This window comes from Scyliorhinus torazame, chromosome 9 (assembly GCF_047496885.1).
Source record: "Scyliorhinus torazame isolate Kashiwa2021f chromosome 9, sScyTor2.1, whole genome shotgun sequence".
Taxonomy (NCBI): Eukaryota; Metazoa; Chordata; class Chondrichthyes; order Carcharhiniformes; family Scyliorhinidae; genus Scyliorhinus; species Scyliorhinus torazame.
Genome location: NC_092715.1, coordinates 52,741,617 through 52,762,315, shown reverse-complemented (window position 1 = coordinate 52,762,315; position 20,699 = coordinate 52,741,617). Strand labels below are relative to the sequence as shown.

Genomic DNA, 20,699 nt, shown 5'->3' with positions numbered 1-20,699 from the left:
GGATGCGGCGCTTCCTGGACCAATTGACGTTCCCGAGGAGGGACAGGTCGAAGGTTTGGGGGCCCCGATCGGGATGGAGGAGCTATTAGGGGGTTAGGGAGCATGCAGGCGGGCAAGGCCCCGGGGCCGGAAGGGTTCCCGGTCGAGTTCTATAAGATGTTTGTGGAACTGTTGGGTCCATTGCTGGTGAGAACCTTCAACGAGGCGAAGGAAGAAGGGATTCTTCCCCCGACGATGTGTCGGGCACTGATCTTGCTTATCCTCAAGCGGGATAAGGACCCACTGCAGTGTGGCTCGTATAGGCCGATTTTGCTCCTCAATGTGGACGCTAAGTTGCTGGCGAAGGACCTGGCCATTAGGATTGAGGATTGTGTCCCGGGAGTGATACACGAGGACCAGACGGGGTTTGTGAAGGGCAGGCAATTGAATGCAAATGTGCGGAGGCTCCTGAATGTGATCATGATGCCCTCGGAGGGGGGGAGGCGGGAGTGATGGCGGCAATGGATGCGGAGAAGGTCTTTGATCGGGTGGAGTGGGACGACCTGTGGGAAGTGCTGGGCAGGTTTGGGTTCGGGGAGGGGTTCATAGGGTGGGTCAAATTGTTTTACCAGGCCCCGGTGGCGAGCGTATCGACACATCGGCTGAGGTCAGAGTACTTCAGACTGTACCGTGGGACGAGACAGGGGTGCCCCCTGTTCCCCCTGCTGTTTGCCCTGGCAATTGAGCCGCTGGCCATGGCACTAATGGAATCCAGAAACTGGAGGAGGTTGGTCCGGGGAGGGGAGGGGCATCGGGTCTCATTATATGCGGATGATCTGCTTTTGTACATCACAGATCCAGTGGAGGGGATGGTAGAGGTCATGCAGACCCTTAGGGAGTTTGGAGACTTCTCGGGATACAAGCTCAATGTTGGGAAGAGCGAGCTCTTTGTGGTGCATGTGAGGGGTCAGAAGAAGAGGCTGGAGGAGCTGCCGCTCAAGAGGGTGGAGAAGAGTTTCCGGTATTTGGGTATCCAGGTGGCCAAGAGTTGGGGGGTCCTGTATAAGCTCAACTTGGCGCGGTTGGTGGACCAGATGGAGGAAGACTTAAGAGATGGGTCGTATTGCCACTCTCCCTGGCGGGCAGGGTGCAGTCCATTAAGATGACGGTTCTTGTTTGTGTTCCAGTGCCTGCCTATTCTCATCCGTAAGGCCTTTTTCAAGTGAGTGAGCAAGAACATTATGGGGTTTGTATGGGCAAGTAAGACCCCGAGGGTTAAGAGACTGTTCTTGGAGCGCGGGGGGGGGGGGCTGGCGCTGCCGAATTTGTGTAGCTATTACTGGGCAGCTAATGTGGCAATGATGCGGAAATAGGGTATGGAGGGAGAGGGGGCGGCGTCATGTGTAGGTACTAGCCTGGGGGCACTGGTGACGGCACCATTGCCGCTACCGCCGACGCGGAACACCGCGAGGCCGGTGGTGGCGGCGACATTGAGGATCTGGGGGTAGTGGAGACGGCACAGGGGGTAGGTGGGGGCCTCAATCTGGTCCCCAATATGGAACAACCATAGGTTTGCACTGGGCAGGATGGATGGCGGATTCCTAAGTTGGCATCGGGCGGGAATTAAAAGGATGGGGGACTTATTCATGGATGGGACTTTTGCCAGTCTGAGGAGAAATTTGGGTTACCCCCGGGAAATGCCTTCAGGTATATGCAGGTTAGGGCGTTTGTGAGGAGGCAGGTAGGGGAATTCCCACTGCTGCCTGCCCGGAGGATACAGGACAGGGTGGTTTCGGGCATGTGGGTCGGAGAGGGTAGGGTCTCGGCGATATACCAGGAGCTGCAGCTGGCGGAGGAAGCCTCAGTGGAGGAGCTGAAGGGAAGTGGGAGGAGGAGCTGGATGAGAGCCTGTGGGCTGATGCCCTGGGCTGGGTTAATTCCTCCTCGTCTTGCGCCAGGCTCAGCCTGATCCAGTTTAAAGTGATGCACAGGGCGCATATGACGGGCGAGGATGTGTAAGTTTTTTGGGGTGGGTGGGGGGGGGGGGGGGGGGGGGTGGGGGGGGGGGGGTGGGGGGGGGGTGGGGGTGGGGGTGTGGGGGTGTGGTGGGGGGTTGGGGGGTGGGGGGGGAGTTTTCGTGTTTTGGTTTATGTAAGGGGCGTTTGCCCCATTTTGTTCTTAATTTGTTAAATCGTTTAAGGGTTAGAGGATTACGTTGCTTTGTTTGTTGGCATATTGCCCTTTTTACTTTTCTTTTGTATATTTTCTTTCCTTTTTGGAGTGTTTTATAAAAGTTATTGAAAAACCTTGAATGAACATATTTTAATAAAAAACACCATTGCCTCCTGTGGTGTTCCAACATAATATTCTCGTCTGTTAAAAGTCAGCCAAAGGCGAGCTGGGTACAACATCCCAAACTTCACCCCTTTTTTAAAGAGGGCAGCCTTCACCTGGTTAAACCGGCCCTCCTCTTCGCCAGGTCTGCGCACAGGACCTGGTACACCTGAAGCTCGCTCCTCTCCCAGGTGCTTCTTCTCATCTGCCTCGCCCATCTCAATATCTTCTTCTTGTCCAGGAACCGGTGAAGATGCACCACCATCGCCCTTGGCAGCTCATTCATCTGTAGCTTAATTATCAGCGCCCTGTGCGCTCAAGTCGACCTCCAGGGGCCAGTCAAAGGCCCCTTCCCCCATCAACTTCCCCAGCATCTTGGCTACATACGAGTCAGCGTCCGCTCCCTCAACGCTTTCAGGCATCCCCACGATTCTTATGTTCTGCCTCTGGGAGCAATTCTCCAAGTCCTCCACCTTCCCGACTCACTTCTGGTCCATGGATCCATCCACCAGCCCTACCTGCAGAGTCAAACTTTTCTCCAATCATCCCAACACCTTTTTTCCTCAAAATATCCACCCTACAAACGGGAAAAAGGTCCAACAATACAGCCTCGGGTGAGAGCTGCCAAATGTGCCACCACTCACACCATGGCCATAAGACATAGGAGCAGAGTTAGGCCACTTGGCTCATCCAGTCTGCTCCCCCATTCAATCATGGCTGATATTTTTCTCATCCCATTCTACTGCCTTCTCCCCATAACCCCTGATCCCCTTATTAATCAAGAACCTATCTATCTCTGCCTTAAAGACACTCATTGATTTGGCCCCCACAGCCTTCTGCGGCAGAGTTCCACAGATTCACCACCCTCTGGCTGAAGAAATTCCTCCTCATCTCTGTTTTAAAGGATCGCCCCTTTAGCCTGAGATTGTGTCCTCTGCTAGTTTTTCCTACAAGTGGAAACAGCCTCTCCACGCCCACTCTATCCTGGCCTCGCAGTATTCTGTAAGTTTCAATAAGATTCCACCCTCATCCTTCTAAACTCCAACGAGTACAGACCCGGATGGACTTTGGGGAAAATTCTTTTAAGGGGTTACTTCCTTCCCTCACCACAAGATCCATCACGTCAGGTCCACCCTGGGAAAAAACAGTCGTAATTCTCAGAGAATCACAGCAGCCCGGAGAATATGGTGTCCGGCCCACTAAGTTGATGCAAATGGGTCGCCGTCGTGTGGCGATTAGGGGATTTTCACAGTAACTTCATTGCAATGTTAATATAAGCTACTTGTGACACTAATAAAGATTATTATTATTAAAACCCGTTTACATACTCCCTCTGGCACGCAGGCGCGAACCCCGATCCTGCTGCCAGCAGGGGGCTGGTGCACCGCAATGGGCACCAATCCTATTTTTAACCCCGGATGCCCGATTCTCTGCCGCATCGGGAACCCCGCTACCGGATGAAGGCAGTGCAGAATCCTGCCCACAGTTTTACATAGCTCTACCACGTGCTACGTTTTGCCAGGTGGGTTTATTTTTCGAAGGCAGGTTGGCGTTACTTAATTTATTCCTACTTGTCAAGGTTAATTCAGAATCTGAAACAATAGGAAATGCTGGAAGTGCTCATCAGGTCAGGCAGTGTCTGTGAAGCACCAGAATTAATGTTTTAGGTTGATAATCTTTTATTCAGAATTTGTATCTTTCACACAAAGCCTATCTAGTGCAGCTGCCACATGATACTCAAGCCAAAATACTACAGATGCTGGAAATCTGAAATGAAAACAGAAATTTCTGGGTATAGTTAGCAAGTCTGGCAGGCAGCATTTGTGGGGAGAGAAATAGAGCTCAGAGTTAATGTTTCAGATCAGTGACCTTACTTCAGGATCTGATTACCCAGCTAACTTTTGTATGTGTCACCCGAACTGCCAGGTATAGGGGATGTCCAAGACAGGGCCTGAAACTAGAACCTTGTCTTGGATTTCAGGGCCAGTTCTTTGTTTACATATTCACACCCATGTTTCTTTTGTTGTAACATTTCAAACTTCGTGGGCCTGGGGTTGTAAAAGACTGCTTGCTTTTTGGTTGATTTAAACAAATGAGACCGTAATTTTGTCAAGCATGCAAATCTGAGAAATTCAAATGCTGCAATCAATCAGAAAAAACTTTAGGAGAAGGCTTTGGAGATATTTGCAGAGGCAGAGTATTGAGTGAAACCCACTAATCCAGACACAGGAAGAGGTGAACATCCACCAGCCAATGTTTGTTGGAGAATGGGATCTGAAGTTTTTTTTTAACTGCAGTCAAATCATCATCTCTAACAAGAGAGAGTCTAACCATCTCTCCTTGACATTCAATGGTATCATCATTGCTGAATCCCCCATGATCAAAATCTTGGAGTCACCTTTGACCAGAAACTGAACTGGACCAGCTTATATGCATACTGTGGTTACAAGGGCTGGTCAAAGGCTGAGAACTTTGTGATGGGTAGCTCACCTGCTGACTCCCGAAGCATGGCCACCACCTACAAGCACAAGTCAGGAGCGGAATAGAATACGCTTCACTTGCGTATTGAATCTCCAACAATCAAAATCCTTGGAGTTACCATTGACCAGGACTGAACTGGACTAACCATATAAATAAAAGACAGATCAGACAGAGGCTAGGAATTCTATGACAAGTAACTTGCCTACTAACTCCCAGAGTAAGTCAGGAGTGTGATGGAATACTCTTCACTTGCCTGGCGGGATGCAGCTCTAACAGCACTCAAGAAGCGTTATACTATCCAAGACAAAACAACCTGATTAATTGGCACACCATTCACCACCTTAAACATTCACTCCCTCCACCACAGATACAGTGGCAACAATGGGTACCATCTACAAGATGCATTGCAGCAACTCATCAAAGCTCATTTGACAACACCACGGCTTCTATCACTTATAATGACAAAGTCAGCATCTACATGGGAACACCAACACCTACAAGTTCCTCTTCAAGCTATGTACTTTACTTGGAACTGTATCACCGTTCCTTCACAGTCACTGGGTCAAAATCCTGGTACTCAATTCCTCACAGCACTGTGGATGTACCTACATCACGTGGACTGCACTGTGAAAGATAATTTTGTTTAAAATTGTCTCAAAAAGAACTGTGCAAATGTTTTTAGTAACAGTGGACCATGGCTGAGAGCGTTTGCGGCGTTGCCCAGGCGCTGGCCAACATAGCACAGACCCAAAGGGAGGTGGTACCCTGTGCTCCTTGACCACGAGCATCGAGACTCTGGTCGGGGTGGGTGTGGACCTCCAGGAGTGGCAGCTCCAGATGGCAGGGGAGCCTCGCCCAGGGGCCATCGGGCACCCCGAGGAAGGAGAGATGATGGGGCCCGTGCTGGTGACTCCTGCAGGGGAGGCGCTGGGGTGCTGGAACAACACAGCGCCATGGATCCCCCCATCCCCGCCGCACCTGGTTGGCAGCAGGCAGAACAGGGCGGCACCACGCTCCTCAAATAAAGGTTTGCCCATGTTTCCGGCGCCCATGTTTCCGGCCATATCTTGGCTGATTGCCCACTCCCGTTTATACAAGAGAACAGAGTTATGTCATTTATATGCATTTAACCTTCCATTGACGGACAAATAGGTCATCAGACTGATGGGTATGATCATGGATCTTGAGTGGATGATCCTGTGTATTCCCACTAACGAGGTTAAATCTGAATGGGACAAGGTAACTCAGGCTGTGGGCGGATTCCTCTGACTCTGCTGCTAGGAGTCTTTTCCCTCAGTCTGTTTAACCCCTAAATTGACTGCTACATCTTGGGCCCCATTTCTGGACCCAAATTCCAAATGTCTCCCTATCATGACATCGAACTTGTTGAAAATTCTTACAAAGTAGGGCACAAATGAGTTCAGAAACCAATTTCACCTGCACCTGGGGGATTGTAGCATTTTCTCTGCATGCAAAGAGCAGTAATACTGAGACCAGGAGTGATTCTCTTGTTCATGATGCTGTACTTAAAAACTCCACAGAAAATGTTTTCAAGAAATATCTGCCTGGTCCAATAATCTCAGTACCCTTAAAGAGTCTACTTTCCTTAAGACGACAGTGCCAAACTAGACATCCAATAAAGATAGTGCTTGGCATAGAAGAGTTTTGTGATGTTAGGATCCACTTTGAAGTGTTTTAGTTTCTGACATAGTATAATTGTGTATGTTCCTTGGCTGCCATATCTGGTACATTACCCACTGCACATTTGTTTCCCCCTCATGTTGCTTTTGGTTCTTTTGCCAATCATCTTAAGTTTATGTCCTCTGGTTACTGACCATTCTGCCACTGCAAACTATTTCTCCTTACTGCATTGAAACCTTCATAGTTTAAAGCAACCCCAGTCTCTTCAACAGCAAATTACTGCCAGCCTGACCTGCTGTGTATCTCCAGCATTTTCTGTTTTATTAAGCCGAAGGGGATGCCATTCTGTCCACTGTGTCTGTGCTCGCTCTCTGAAGAAGAAATTTGATAGTGCCACTGCCCACCTTCTCCCTGTAGCCCTGCACATTCTTCAACTTCCTTTTGAATGCCTTGATTGATTATGCCTCCACCAGACTCTCAGGCAGTGCATTCCGGATCCTAACCACTATGCTACGTGGAAAGGTTTCCCTCATGTTGCCATTGCTTCTTCTGCCTTAAATCTATGCTCTCTTGATCCTAATCCTTCCACCAATGGGAGGACCTGGCATTTTCAAAAAGTATAATTTAGAAAGGAGATCTTGTGTAGAGAACATGATTTATCTAAATCAATATACAATGTTTTAAATAAACATCATAAAATTAAACACATTAGGGTAAGTAGGAAGGGGCTAGTATCCAGGAAAGGTATATTGATTTACTAACTTTGTGAGTTCAGGATCAGTTAACCTTAACTGAAACCAGTTCTCGAGTCAACTGAATTGATGGAGTGAGTACCAGTCAGCAACTTTGATTCACTCATTAATCACTCGGAAAGCAGACCAGAGAGTAAATGGGTCAGTTTCTTACTGATACTGAAGGAGGTCATAGATGCTCCAAAAACCTCTGATACCTTCTTCATATTCATGTGAGCTTCGTGGTGTGTGACGAAATAGGTGCAGCTTTATGGCTGCTGTTTATTTTCAGCGGTGATTAAAGATTGTTCAGTGCTTCTGTGCTTTGGATGTACCTTACTGTCTCTTTTTATTTTGTCCACCTTGTAACCTTTCATCTCAATATATATGTTTATATTTTTAGATTAAGCTCGGCTGAGTTTGGAGCAGTCTTCAAACAAGCAAAGTCATGTATTGGTGGAAGTCTGGTGTGGAAGGATTTGTGACACTTGGCACAAGATTGGATGCCCGAGTGCCTTCTCCCTCCACCTTCCCTCTTCATATTCAAATTGCTCTGTGAAAATTTCAAGTTTCCTAAATAGTTTAAAGGCAGCACAAATGTGACACGGCAGAAGCGTTTATTCCAATCATTAGTTCAGCTGCAAAATCAGCCACAAAAACAGTCTTGCACATTTATAAATAGGCTGATTCGATGACTTGAATTTGTATGTATTGTAAGCAACCATTTATCGTGTGCATTTCAGGCTATCGATTGGAAAGATGAAGATTTCTGGGATCAGATGGAACCGTACAACATCTGCCTGCCTCAGAGGCCGCAGGGTATTTAAAGACACCCTTGCTGGAGTATCATACACGTATAAAGTTGTGCCTGGAAAGGAACAGAATTTTCGGATGACCAGGACCCTTACAATTTTGACAGTTCTTCAAACCAAATTAGAATTTGAGTGTTGTCATATATGCTTTACATAGAACTGCAATTAAAAACAACAGCTAAATGTATGTTCACTACTTTATTGCTGAAACAGCTTCATATGCAGGACAGTCAAACTGTAAAAACACTCTTGCGCTTCAGGTTGCCGATACTTCTTGAAAGATGATTGGCATTTACTATTTAGTAATTTGCAGGTGTGTTTATTAATGTCTGCTTTTTAATAAAATGTCAAATCTATGAAATGAAAGAATCTATTAAAACTTAAGAAATCTTTAAAGATAAAGGCAAGAATCAATGGTAATACATTTATATTTAGATATTGCAAAAGCACCTTCAGCAGACTTGGCCAACTAATAAACTTACACAAGAATAAATAAGATGTTAATTATCTAGGTACCTAGAAAATGTTGCTCCCAAATAGATTGATTGAGAACAAAGAACAATACAGCACAGGAACAGGCCCTTCGGCCCTCCAAGCCTGTACCGGTCATGATACCACCCTTGGCCAAAACCCTCAGCACTTCCTAGTGCCGTATCACCCTATACCCATCCTATCCATGTATTTGTCGAGATGCCTTTTGAACGCCGTTAATGTATCTGTTGCCACAACCTCCCCTGGCAACGTGTTCCAGGCACTCGCCACTCTGTATAAAACAACCTGCCTCACACATCTCCTCTAAACGTTGTCCCATGGACCTGAAACTTATGCCCCCTAGTGACTGACCCCTCCACCCTGGGAAAGAGTGCCTGCCCATCCACTCAGCCATGCCCCTCATAATCTTGTAGACCTCTTATCAGGTCACCCTTTAATTTTTGTCGTTCCTATGAAAACAGACCAAGTCTATTCAGCCTCTCCACACAGCTAACACCCTCCAGACCAGGCAAAATCTTGGAAAACATCCTCTGTACCCTCTCCACATCCTTCTGGTAATGTGCAACCAGAATTGTGCGCAATATTCCAAGTTTGGCCATACCAAGGTTCTATACAACTGTAGCATGACCTGCCAGATTTTATACTCTATGCTCCGTCAAATGAAGGCAAGCATTCCGTATGTTGCCGCGCTGTGCAACATGGTGCCGCCACGTGCGGACCCAGCCTGCAAAATAGTGCCCCCCCCCCCTTGGCCGACTCGCGAACCCCAAACTACCCCCCAACTGTGCCCCTGGCAAAGTCCCCCCTGCCCGTGGATCGGCCCTTCCCCAACTGGTGGCGCTGGACTGAGTCCGCAGCCACCACGCCGAGTTCCCGGCAGGTAAGACCACACCGTCGGGAACTTGGCTGGTCGGGGGCGGAGCATCGGGTATACGGTGCGCGGTGTACTCAAGAGTATGCCGCTTTGGAGGGGCGGAGCATTGTGAAAGCGGCGCCACCCCCGATTTCAGCAGGAACAGGTATTCTTCGGCCGATCGCAGAATGCGATTTCGGCATCGGTGACCAGAGAATCCCACCCACTGCCTTTTTTACTGAAAGAGTAACTCTTAAGAGTAACAGATTTAAACATTTCCCTCCTGCTAACCCACTCCTGGGATTCAGTGTACTGAGAGAGTACTGTATTGCTGAAGATACCCGGCAGAATTCTCGATTCCTGTTGACGCTGGAGCAAGATTCATAGTCTTCCAACGACAGCAAAACTGGTGTTGCACCTGGACTGATTCATGACCGTTAAGGGGCTAGCACCGGTGCCACGTGGAACACAATCAATTCCAATGAGAAACAGTGTCAGATTTGCGATTGATACTCGAGAGTTGCAGCCGCATATACACACTTCACTCCCCACACACACCATCCCAGCCAACAAGTTGGCAGCAAGGAGAGTGGCCCCAAGATTCACCGATGCCGAGTTTGAGATACTCCTGGACGCTGTGGTGAAAAGGCGGGCCACCCTGAACCCCGGCCCGGGAATGAGGCTGCCAGCCACCGCTGTTCACCATGCCTGGGTGAAGTTGGCAGAGGCTGTCAGCGACACCATCCGGATCGTCCTGCAGTGCCATAAACAACTGCACAACCTCCTCAAGGCGGCCAGGGTGAGTAGGCAGCACTGCACCTGGCACCAACCCCCATCCGACATACCTGTTACCCCAACCCGGAGGGCGCCAAGCCCCCTCCCTGCATCACATTCCAGCACACATACTGGCCGCAGTGGCCAGGGCGCCACCAGCTACCCACCCCCTGGGCTGCATGCATTGGACTGTCTAACACTATGCGTTTTCTGTTTCACACCTCCCCCTTCCCCTTCTCCCACTCATAACTGCAGGGAGTGGGAGAAGACTGGAGGGGGACCACCGGACCTACAGCCCCTCACCTCGGGAGAGCAGTGGGCCCTGGACGTGGTTGGCGGGCCTGAGGAAAGGGCAGCCGCAGGGGTGGAGATAAGCCTTGGGCGAGGAAGAGAGAGCCCATTGAGTTGCAGTTCCTTGTGACACGTGTGTCAACCCCTACGAAAACACCACCCCCACACCAGTCTCACACTACCTTCACCCCCACACCACCCTCACCCCCACACCACCCTCAACTCCACACCACCACTACCCCCTGGTCCGTGATCTAACCATGAGTCTTGTCTTGTGTCTTGCAGATCCTGCTGGTGATGGGTGGGGCCCTTCTGGTGTTCCCCAGCCACAGCCTGAGCCTCAGGTGCCGAGCAGCAACAAGGATACTGGCACGGAAGGGACCCCGGAGCTCGAGTCCGATGATGACACCGATTTCCCATCACAGCTGTCTCCAATATCCTCCACCATCCCAGAGACACTCACCTCGGTTGGGCACTTACATGAAGTGTTTCCTGGGACGGTATCTGGTTCTCACCACACAAATACTCCCGGCGGGGTGGACGGTCGGAGGGCAGGCTGACCGCAGGGACCAGCTGCCGTCCAGACAGGTTTTGGGCTTCTCGAACGGACAGTCCCGTCAATCTTGGAGATGCAGTCGCAGAGCCAGGGACTACATGAGGGTTGTCAGCGAACAACCATCATCCACAGATACAGGAGGTGGTGCCGGCCATGCGTGCTACCCAGACCAACAGCACACGGGTGGCATCTGCCATGCAGGCCTTGGGGACTATGGATCAGTATGTCCAAGGTCTGGGACATTCTGTGCAGGTGGTGGCCAAGTCCCAGGACAGGCAGCCATGTGCCAGAGCCATCTGGGCATTTCAGCGGCGCTCCTGAGCATGGCCCAGTCACAGCGGGCCATGGCTGAGAGCGCAGCGGCATTGCCCAGGCGAGAAAAGTAGCCACCAGTTAAGTTGACACGGGTGTAGGGCACCATTTAGCTATCACATTAAACACCTGTTCACAACTTTACAATCTACCTTGGTGCTCTGTCAGAAGGGTGTGAGGGCTGGGCTGATCTGAGCTGGCTGCAGAGGCAGCACGGGGGAATTGGCAGACGTTGAGAGTCGGCTCAGGCACCGTAGTTCAGCCAGCGTTCAACGCTCCGCTGTCCCTTCCTCGCCTTCCCCACCTCGCCACCCCAGGTATTCGATGGAACCATGTGATGGAATGGCCAGCTCGCATGCAGGGATCACCCAGGTGGATGGTGGAAAGTCCTCCCGTGTGCAAGAGTCTGACATTGTCGAACTATGAGGAGCACCTGAGCTCATCAGCGACTGGGTTGTCATCAGCCTACATCCCATGAACTAGACCCGCTGTTAGTGCCAACCGAGGATGAAAATGAAAATCGCTTATTGTCACAAGTAGGCTTCAATGAAGTTACTGTGAAAAGCCCCTAGTCGCCACATTCCGGCACCTGTTCAGTGAGGCTGGTACAGGAATTGAACCGTGCTGCTGGCCTGCCTTGGTCTGCTTTAAAAGCCAGCTCTTTAGCACTGTGCTAAACCATCCCCATGCGCACCCTGTAGTGCGGCAGGTATGTAACACGAAGGGGGTTGTAGACAGAGCAGTGACCAGGGGTGGGATGCGGTGTCCATGCTCCTGGCCAGTCACCCCCCCCCCCCCCCCGAGTCGGTGAACCTGGAGACGATCAGAGCACCCTGTGCTCATTGGCCCTGATGCACATGCTGTGCAGCCTATCTGGCCTGCCCAGGCCCAATGTCCTGTCCAACCTTGCACTCCCCCGCTTCCTCCTCATTGTAGGAGTCCTGGTGTTCATCCTCCTCCTCCAGCACGTCGCCCCTCTGCTGCGCAATGTTGTGGAGGACACAACATGCCGCTTCAATGTGGACAACCCTCTTAGCGCTATACTGGAAGGCCTCTCCAGAGCGGTCCAGGCACCTGAACCGCATCTTCAAGATGCCGAAGCACCGCTCAATTCCGCCCCAGGTCGCTGTGTGAGTGTTGTCGTAGCGGGTCTCTGCGTCGGTCTGTGACCTTCGGATAGGCTTCATCAGCCATGACCACAGTGGGTAACCCCTGTTGCACAGGAGCCAACCTCCCAGCCGGGTGTGCGCCTTGAAGAGGTCAGGAATCATTGAGTGTGCCAGGATGAAGGCGTTGTGCACACTGCCGGGGTATCGGGCGCAGACATGCATGACGCGCATCTGATGGTCACACACCAGCTACACGTTCATTGAGTGGAATCTCTTTTGCTTTGTCCAGGGTGGCCTGTCATCTGCGTGTGCTCGTAGGACAACATGCAGCCCGTCGATCACCTCCTGAACACGGGACAAATCAACGATGGCACCAAACCCTACTGCCCGGGTAAACTGGTGGGCTCGGTCCACATTGAAATGGATGTATTTCAGGACTGAATTAATTTGCTGGCAAAAGAACCAGGTGGGATTTTAAAATTTTTGTTTCATTGTCTAGATAAGTGCTAAAGGTTGTTCCAATCTAGATTATTTGAGGCAGAAGTGACTGAAGAAGACATTTTCATTATTAACATTAAAATCATATCACCACACTTGAATATTGTGGTAAACCACTGTAGTGTATCATATGTGTATTGTGGTAAATGGCCACTGTATTAGATGTAATGTGGTAAACCACTTCCCGATGGCTCCACCTCCCCTCGGGCCCGGTATAAAGATGGCTGGTCTTCGCCTCTGATCCAGTTCGCGATCAGAGGCCAGGAGGCTTCCTGTTTAGTTTATTAAAGCCTCAGTTACATTCACGACTCGCCGTGTGTTCATTGATGGCATATCAATTTAATAAACTAAACATCTAAGATGAATTCATCACTCAAGCCTGATCGCCTGGAGCTGGACCCACAGGCAGCTGACGCCACTGGAACATTCGAGCACTGGCTAAGCTGCTTCGAAGCGTACCTCGGATCCTTCACCGAAGACTTCACTGACCTCCAAAAGAAGCAGATGCTCCACGCACGGGTGAGCCCGCAAGTCTTTCTCCTCATCAGGGACGCCCCCTCGCATACGGAGGCGATAATGCTGCTGAAGGGACAATATGTGAAGTCTGTAAATGAGGTGTATGTTGGGCACCTTTCCACGAGACGACAACGCCCTGGGGAATCACTAGCAGAATTTCTGCGTGCCTTGATGGTACTCTGCCGGAACTGTGACTGCCAGACGGTATCGGCTACCCAACATGCGGAGCTGTTGATCAGGGACGCTTATGTTGCGGGCATGAAATCAAACTACATCCGCCAGCGATTGCTAGAACGGGGTACACTCGGCCTCCCAGAGACAGTGCAGCTCTCAAACTCGCTGGAGGTGGCCTTCCAGAACATGGAGGCCTACGCCTCCGACCGCGCGGCACCCTCATGGACCTCGTGGGCGCCGCCATCATCTGACCCGGGTGCAGCGCAAGCCTGTGCCGCACAGCAGCCCGCCAACGCTGGAAGCCCGAACTGCTAATTTTGTGGCAAGGGTAATCATCCCAGACAACGCTGCCCTGCACAGAACGCGACTTGCAACGGGTGTGGGAGGAACGCCCACTTTGCGAAAGCCTGCCAGGCCCAATCTCTCCCTAAAACTTCTAGGCCCAGCAGCGCTGCCTGCTGCCTGTCGGGGCCGCCCCCAGCTGCCGCGCCACCCGCCATGTGCGACCCGTGGGGGCCGCCATCTTTGACGTCATCTCTGATGCCGCCCGCCACGCGCGACCCATGGGGGCCGCCATCTTGGGACCACTCCGCAGCCTCCCGGGAGGCCTGCTCACCCGATCGTATGCTGGCCGCTGCTACCTCCGACCGGCCTATCCATCACCTTCCGAAGCTCGCCTCCATCACGCTCGACCAGTGCTGGCTTCATCACCTCACAAAATCTACGATGACTGTCCGGATTAACGGTCACGAGACGGCCTGCCTTTTCGACGCCGGGAGCACAGACAGCTCCATACACCCAGATACAGTAAGGCGCTGCTCCCTCCCAATTTTACCAGCGACCCAGAAAATCTCCCTGGCTTCCGGATCCCATGCAGTAGAAATCCGGGGGTACTGTGTCGAAGCCCTTATTCTACAAGGCGTAGAGTACGCTAACTTCAAACTCCACGTCCGTCCCCATCTCTGCGCTGCCCTATTACTGGGGCTCGACTTCCAGTGCCACCTCCAAAGCCTTACTTTAAGGTTCGGTGGACCCCTGCCCCCCCTCACCGTCTGTAGCCTCGCTACCCTTAATGTCGCCCCACCCTCGCTCTTCGCTAACCTCACCCCGGACTGTAAGCCCGTCGTTACTAGGAGCAGACGATACAGTGCCTGGGACTGAGGCGATCACGACGGAAGGTCAGGGACCCTGACAGACTTGATCTTTAAGTTCACTTCACCCCCACTGGACTCTTTTTATTAACGGGATGAATGTGGTAAACCACTGTTGTGTATCATATGTGTATTGTAAATGGCCACTGTATTAGATGTAATGTGTGCTGCACTATCAATTACGACGAGATGAGAGTAGAATGTAATCGAGGCTTTATTACACAGATATGTGTGGCCTCCTACAGCAGCTTACAAAATGGCTGCTGTTCGGAGAGCACACACATTTATACTCTGCCACCTGGGCGGAGCCAGCAGGCAGGGATCTACCCCCGTACCTGTAGTGCAGGGGCCTTAACGTAATACCCATATATACAATATAATACAACAGTGGTGACTACCACATTCACCCCCTGTTAAAAATTAGTCCAGCGGGGGTCGTGGAAAACTATATACATACAGATTGGTTTCAAAATTACAGAGAAGGTTACAAATTTAGACGATCGGGTGCCTTGATCTGTCGATGAGAGCGCCGCAGTGCTGGTGGCGACTCAGGCGTTGGCTTGGTCTTCGGTGACTCCGGGAGCGTGTAGAAATCCTCTTCGTCCCCGGGTGGGAGCAAGGGGAGGATGGATTGTCCTGGAGCGGGGGCTGCGGTGGGGTGCGCTGGGGGAGGGGAGGGTGTGTGGGGACCCAGTTGGTGCCAGATCCCTGAGGGAGACTGTGTCTTGGCGGCCGTTGGGGTACGCTAGGTATGCATACTGCGGGTTTGCATGGAGTAGCTGTACTCTCTCAACCAACGGGTCCGCCTTGTGGAGCCGCACGTCCTTGCGGAGGAGAACGGGTCCTGGAGCTACCAGCCACGTTGGGAGCGAAACCCCAGAGGTGGACTTCCAGGGGAAGGCAAAGAGACGTTCATGGGGGGTTCCGTTGCTCGCGGTGCACAGAAGCGACCGAATGGAGTGGAGTGCATCAGGGAGGACCTCCTGCCAGCGGGAGGCCGGGAGATTTCTGGACCGTAGGGCCAGCTGCACGGCCTTCCAGACCGTCCCATTTTCCCGCTCTACCTGCCCGTTTCCCCTGGGGTTGTAGCTGGTCGTCCTGCTCGAGGCAATGCCCCCGTTGAGCAGGTACTGGCGCAGCTCCTCGCTCATAAATGAAGATCCCTGGTCGCTGTGGACGGAGACGGGGAAACCGAACAGAGCGAAGATGGTGTTTATTAAAACCTCAGTTACGTTCACCACTCGTCGTGTATTCATTGATGGCATATCAAATATATTCAAGAGGCGACTGGATATAGTACTTTGGGAGAATGGGATCAAAGGCTATGGGTAGAAAGCAGGATTAGGCTATTGAGTTGGATGATCAGCCATGATTGTGATGAATGGCAGAGCAGGCTCGAAGGGCCAAAAGGCCATCTCCTGCTCCTATCTTCTCTGTATATGTATCTATGTATGTATTTACTTGACATAATCCCATTTAAAATTTGCTTATGTAGATCATTCCACCGATGTAGCTATGAGAACAGGAAGTCCTAATACAGGCAGAAAGGTCCTAGTTTTGATACAATTAGTTCTTGGGAAGGTGCAGGAACCTCTTAAGCTTCCAGGGTTGTCTTTTCATAACATCCTAATTGCTGGGCTGCTCCGGAGAGTTCTGCATTCAGCTGTGTCTCAGTCCTGGACACAACTGAGAAGCAGATTAATATTCAAATTCATACCAGGTCATTGGGCCCAACTATTTATTCGATCAAATGTTTTCCTGGGGACACCACCCTCCATCAACACCCAATGCAAATCCCCCCCTTGCGTTGGGAACCTTACTCTTGCGCTCACCGCACTGGGGCGCTGTAATCATGTTGCACCCGGAACAAAGGGGCGGACTTCCGGGCAGCCTAGCAACGACAGGGCGCGCGCGTGCGCGCGCTTGGCCGTCTCCACGGCAACCTGGCCCAACGACCACAGCGGGAAAGGAGTCAAGCAAGGAGGCTAGCAGGGGCCAAATGCGAGGCGCCCAGAGCAGGTGGGGGAATCAGGCCTGGTGCCAACTGCTGCTGCCGCGCCTCAGCACTGAGAGCGAAGATGTGGTGAAATGACATATTAATGTATGGGACAAAAATGTATATAACATGCCATGCAGGAATAGAAAATAGTATGCTGACGCACGAAGAATGCTAGTTTATCCAAAATAGTATATATATCAATGCAAGAAAAATGCTGCATAACTTGTGGATGGAATAAATAATGACCTGTGCAGGATGAATGCATCAATTGGAATCTGCATATATTGTGCCCTGGCCAATATTTGCCTCCACCCAACAACACAAAGACAGATTATCTGGCCATTATCACATTGCTATTTGTGGGAGCTTGCTGTGCATCAATTGGTTGCTCTGTCCTCTACACTAAAGCAGTGACTGCCCTTTTTAAAAAGTACTTAATTAACTGCACAGCACTTTGGAACATCCTGAGGTCATGAAAGGTGCTATGCAAATGCAAGATGTCATATCTGTTAATAGATTTGGGCACCAATGCAGGTGATCACTAACTGGCTGAACTCTGACTCAGTGCAGGTATCCTCATCCTCCAGTTTTCTGCCATGGGTGTCAAACCATTCACTGCACTTAATATACTTAGGGTGGCACAGTAGCACAGTGGTTAGCATTGTTGCTTCACAGCACCAGGGTCTCAGGTTCGATTCCCGGCTTGGGTCTCTGTGCGGAGTCTGCACGTTTTCCCTGTGTGTGTGGGTTTCCTCCCACAAGTCACGAAAGACATGCTGTTAGGTAATTTGGACATTCTGAATTCTCCATCTGTGTACTCGGACAGTTGCCTGAATGTGGAGACTAGGGGCTTTTCACAGTAACTTCATTGCAGTGTTAATGTAAGCCTACTTGTGACAATAAAGATTATTATATATTTGAAAAGTCATTTAGATATTTGGAATTTTGAACGCCTGTGAAGGTTTTTAAAATCAATTCTGTCCTTTTCGTTTGTCTCTTGATGATTTCCACAGAATGTAGTGGAGAAGGCTTCAAAAATAATTTATACAGCACCTTTCATGATCTCGGGGATCCCAAAGTGCTTTACAAGCTGGTCAAGTACTTTTTGAAATGAAAAATGAAATGAAATGAAAATTGCTTATTGTCACAAGTAGGCCTCAAATGAAGTTACTGTGAAAAGCCCCCTAATCGCCACATTCCGGCACCTGTTTGGGGAGGCTGGTACGGGAAGTGCATTCTTGTAATGTAGTGAAATAATAGTTATTTAATTATAGGGGCAGGTGGTGGCAGAGCGGTATGGTCACTGGACTAGTAATCCAGAGACCCAGGTTATTGGTCTGGGGTCCTGGGTTCATGGCAGATGGTGAAATTTGAATTCAATAAAAATATGTAATAAAAAAAGTCTAACATTGACCATGAAACCATGGTCAATTGTCAGCAAAATCCATCTGGTTCACTAATGCCCTTTAGGGAAAGAAATCTGTCATCCTTACCTGGCCTAACCTACATGTGACTCCACAATAATATGGTTGACTCTTAAATGCCCTCGGAAATGGCCTAGCAAGGCAGTCAGATCAAGGACAATTAGGGATGGGCAATAAATGTTGGTCCAGCCATCAACATGCACCTCCCATGAATGAATAAAAAAGGCACCAGCAACAAGGTCCCAAAGCCTTAGATAATACATTTTTGTTAGTTGAATGTAAATATTGGTCAGGAGACAAAAACTCCACTGCTTTTAAAGGGCAGGCAGGGCTTCGGTTGAACACACCCTAAAAAGAGCAGCAGCCTTCAGTGCTGCAACAAATGTCAGCATGGATTATTTGCTCAAGTCTCACAACCTGATTTGGATGCAAAAATGCTCATACTGTGCCATGGCTGACATCTTCAAAACGTCAAAGGAACTCCAGGCATATTTCAAAGGCTCTTTCCCTCTTTCAAGAAATTACTGTGAAGTTATGAGGCATTGCCTGTTTCTTTGTTGGTTGGCAGTGACCAGCATTTTGGATGCCATTGGCTCATCCTCACTACTGACTAAATATCAAATTAATTAATGTGTATATGTTGCCTGGAACAAATTACTGCCATCAATATGGTGTCATTGCATGGTCGGAGTCTTCTCGTGAACATTCTTCATATGTCCATCTCATGTGTTATGAACCAGAAGCTGTTGAATAATAATAATAATCTTCATTATTATTAAGAAGGATGTGGAGGCTTTAGAGAGGATGCAGAAGAGATTTACCAGGATGTTGCCTGGTATGGAGGGCATTAGCTATGAAGAGCGGTTGAATAAACTCGGTTTGTTCTCACTGGAACGACGGTGGTTGAGGGGCGACCTGATAGAGGTCTACAAAATTATGAGGGGCATAGACAGAGTGGATTGTCAGAGGCTTTTCCCCAGGGTAGAGGGGTCAATTACTAGGGGACATAGATTTAAGGTGCGAGGGGCAAGGTTTAGAGTAGATGTACGAGGCAAGTTTTTACACAGAGGGTAGTGGATGCCTGGAACTCGCTGCCGGAGGAGGTGGTGGAAGCCGGGACGATAGTGACATTTAAGGGGCATCTTGACAAATACATGAATAGGATGGGAATAGAGAGATACGGACCCAGGAAGTGTAGAAGATTGTAGTTTAGTCGGGCAGCATGGTCGGCACGGGCTTGGAGGGCCGAAGGGCCTGTTCCTGTGCTGTACTTTTCTTTGTTCTTCTTTGTCACAAGTAGACCTACATTAACACTGCAATGAAGTTACTGTGAAAATCCCCCAGTTGCCACACTCTGGCGCCTGTTCGGGTACAATGAGGGAGAATTCAGAATGTCCAAATTACCCAACAGCGAATCTTTCGGGACTTGTATAAGGAAACCGGAGCACCCAGAGAAAGCCCACACAGACAGGGGAAGAACATGCAGAAGCTGCACAAACAGTGATCCAAGCCGGGAATCGAACCTGGGACCCTGGTGGTGTGAAGCAACAGTGCTAACCACTGTGCTACCATTGTGCCCAAAAGCAATGCCATTACGATTTGCACCATTCTGGAATGTTAATGCCCACTTAATTTTAACGCTCTCTAATTCACCGTGGAAGATGGCTTTAACACCATAACTGCATTCAAGCTGAGCTCAACATCTAAATCCTCTCTGGAGAAGATGTGGCCTCTTGTGGGAGAATCTAGTGCCAGAGGTCAATGTTTAAAAATAAAGCGTTGCCCATTTAGAGCAGAGATGAGAAATGTTCCTCCCAGAGGTCGTGGTTTTTGTAACTGTATTCTTAAAAAGGTAGCCTACCCAGCCTTCAGAATAGCGACCACGACACCACACAACCCTGCCATGGCAATCTCTGCAAGATGTGCCAGATCATCGACATGGGTACCACCATTACACGCGAGAATACCACCCACCAGGTACGTGGTACATTCTCGTGCGACTCGGCCAATGTTGTCTATCTCAAACACTGCAGGAAAGGATGTCCTCAAACATGGTACATTGGCGAGACCATGCAGACGCTGCAACAACGAATGAACGAACATCGCACGACAATCGCCAGGAAGGAATGTTCCCTTCCGATCGGGGAACATCAGCAGTCAAGGGCATTCAGCTTCTGATCTTCGGGTAAGCATTCTCCAAGGCGGCCTTCAGGACGCACGACAACTCTGAATCGCCGAGCAGAAACCTATAGCCAAGTTCCGCACACGTGTACGGCCTCAACAGGGACCTTGGATTCATGTCGCATTACATTCACCCCTCACCATCTGGCCTGGGCTTGCAAAATCCTACCAACTGACCTGGCTTGAGACAATTCACACCTCTTTAACCTGTGATTATCCCTCTCTCCAGTTGCTCCGTCCGGACCTGTAACGACTTAATTACCTGCAAAGACTCGCATTCAAAGTTTCGTCTTGCATCTTTGACTTTGTCTATATTTATGTTTCTGGAACCTACCTCTTCATTCACCTGAGGAAGGAGCTGTGCTCCGAAAGCTAGTGATTCGAAACAAAC

General features: G+C 49.9%; 2 protein-coding genes across 4 annotated transcripts in view; both read left to right on the top strand.

The window, feature by feature from the left end:
• LOC140429203 (ufm1-specific protease 2-like) overlaps positions 1 to 8,380 on the top strand; it is a 121,301-nt gene extending 112,921 nt beyond the window's left edge. For all 3 annotated transcript variants that reach the window (XM_072515891.1, XM_072515892.1, XM_072515893.1), the window contains one exon: positions 7,910 to 8,380. In XM_072515891.1, the coding sequence (XP_072371992.1) occupies positions 7,910 to 7,993 (84 nt within the window). In that variant the 3' untranslated portion in view covers positions 7,994 to 8,380. The remainder of the gene's footprint in view (positions 1 to 7,909) is intronic.
• A 3,757-nt stretch (positions 8,381 to 12,137) lies between these two features.
• Positions 12,138 to 20,699, top strand: part of LOC140429984 (LRP2-binding protein-like) — an 82,160-nt gene continuing 73,598 nt past the window's right edge. Inside the window, exon 1 of the mRNA XM_072517560.1 lies at positions 12,138 to 12,831. Coding sequence (XP_072373661.1) covers positions 12,733 to 12,831 — 99 coding nt within the window. The 5' untranslated portion in view covers positions 12,138 to 12,732. The remainder of the gene's footprint in view (positions 12,832 to 20,699) is intronic.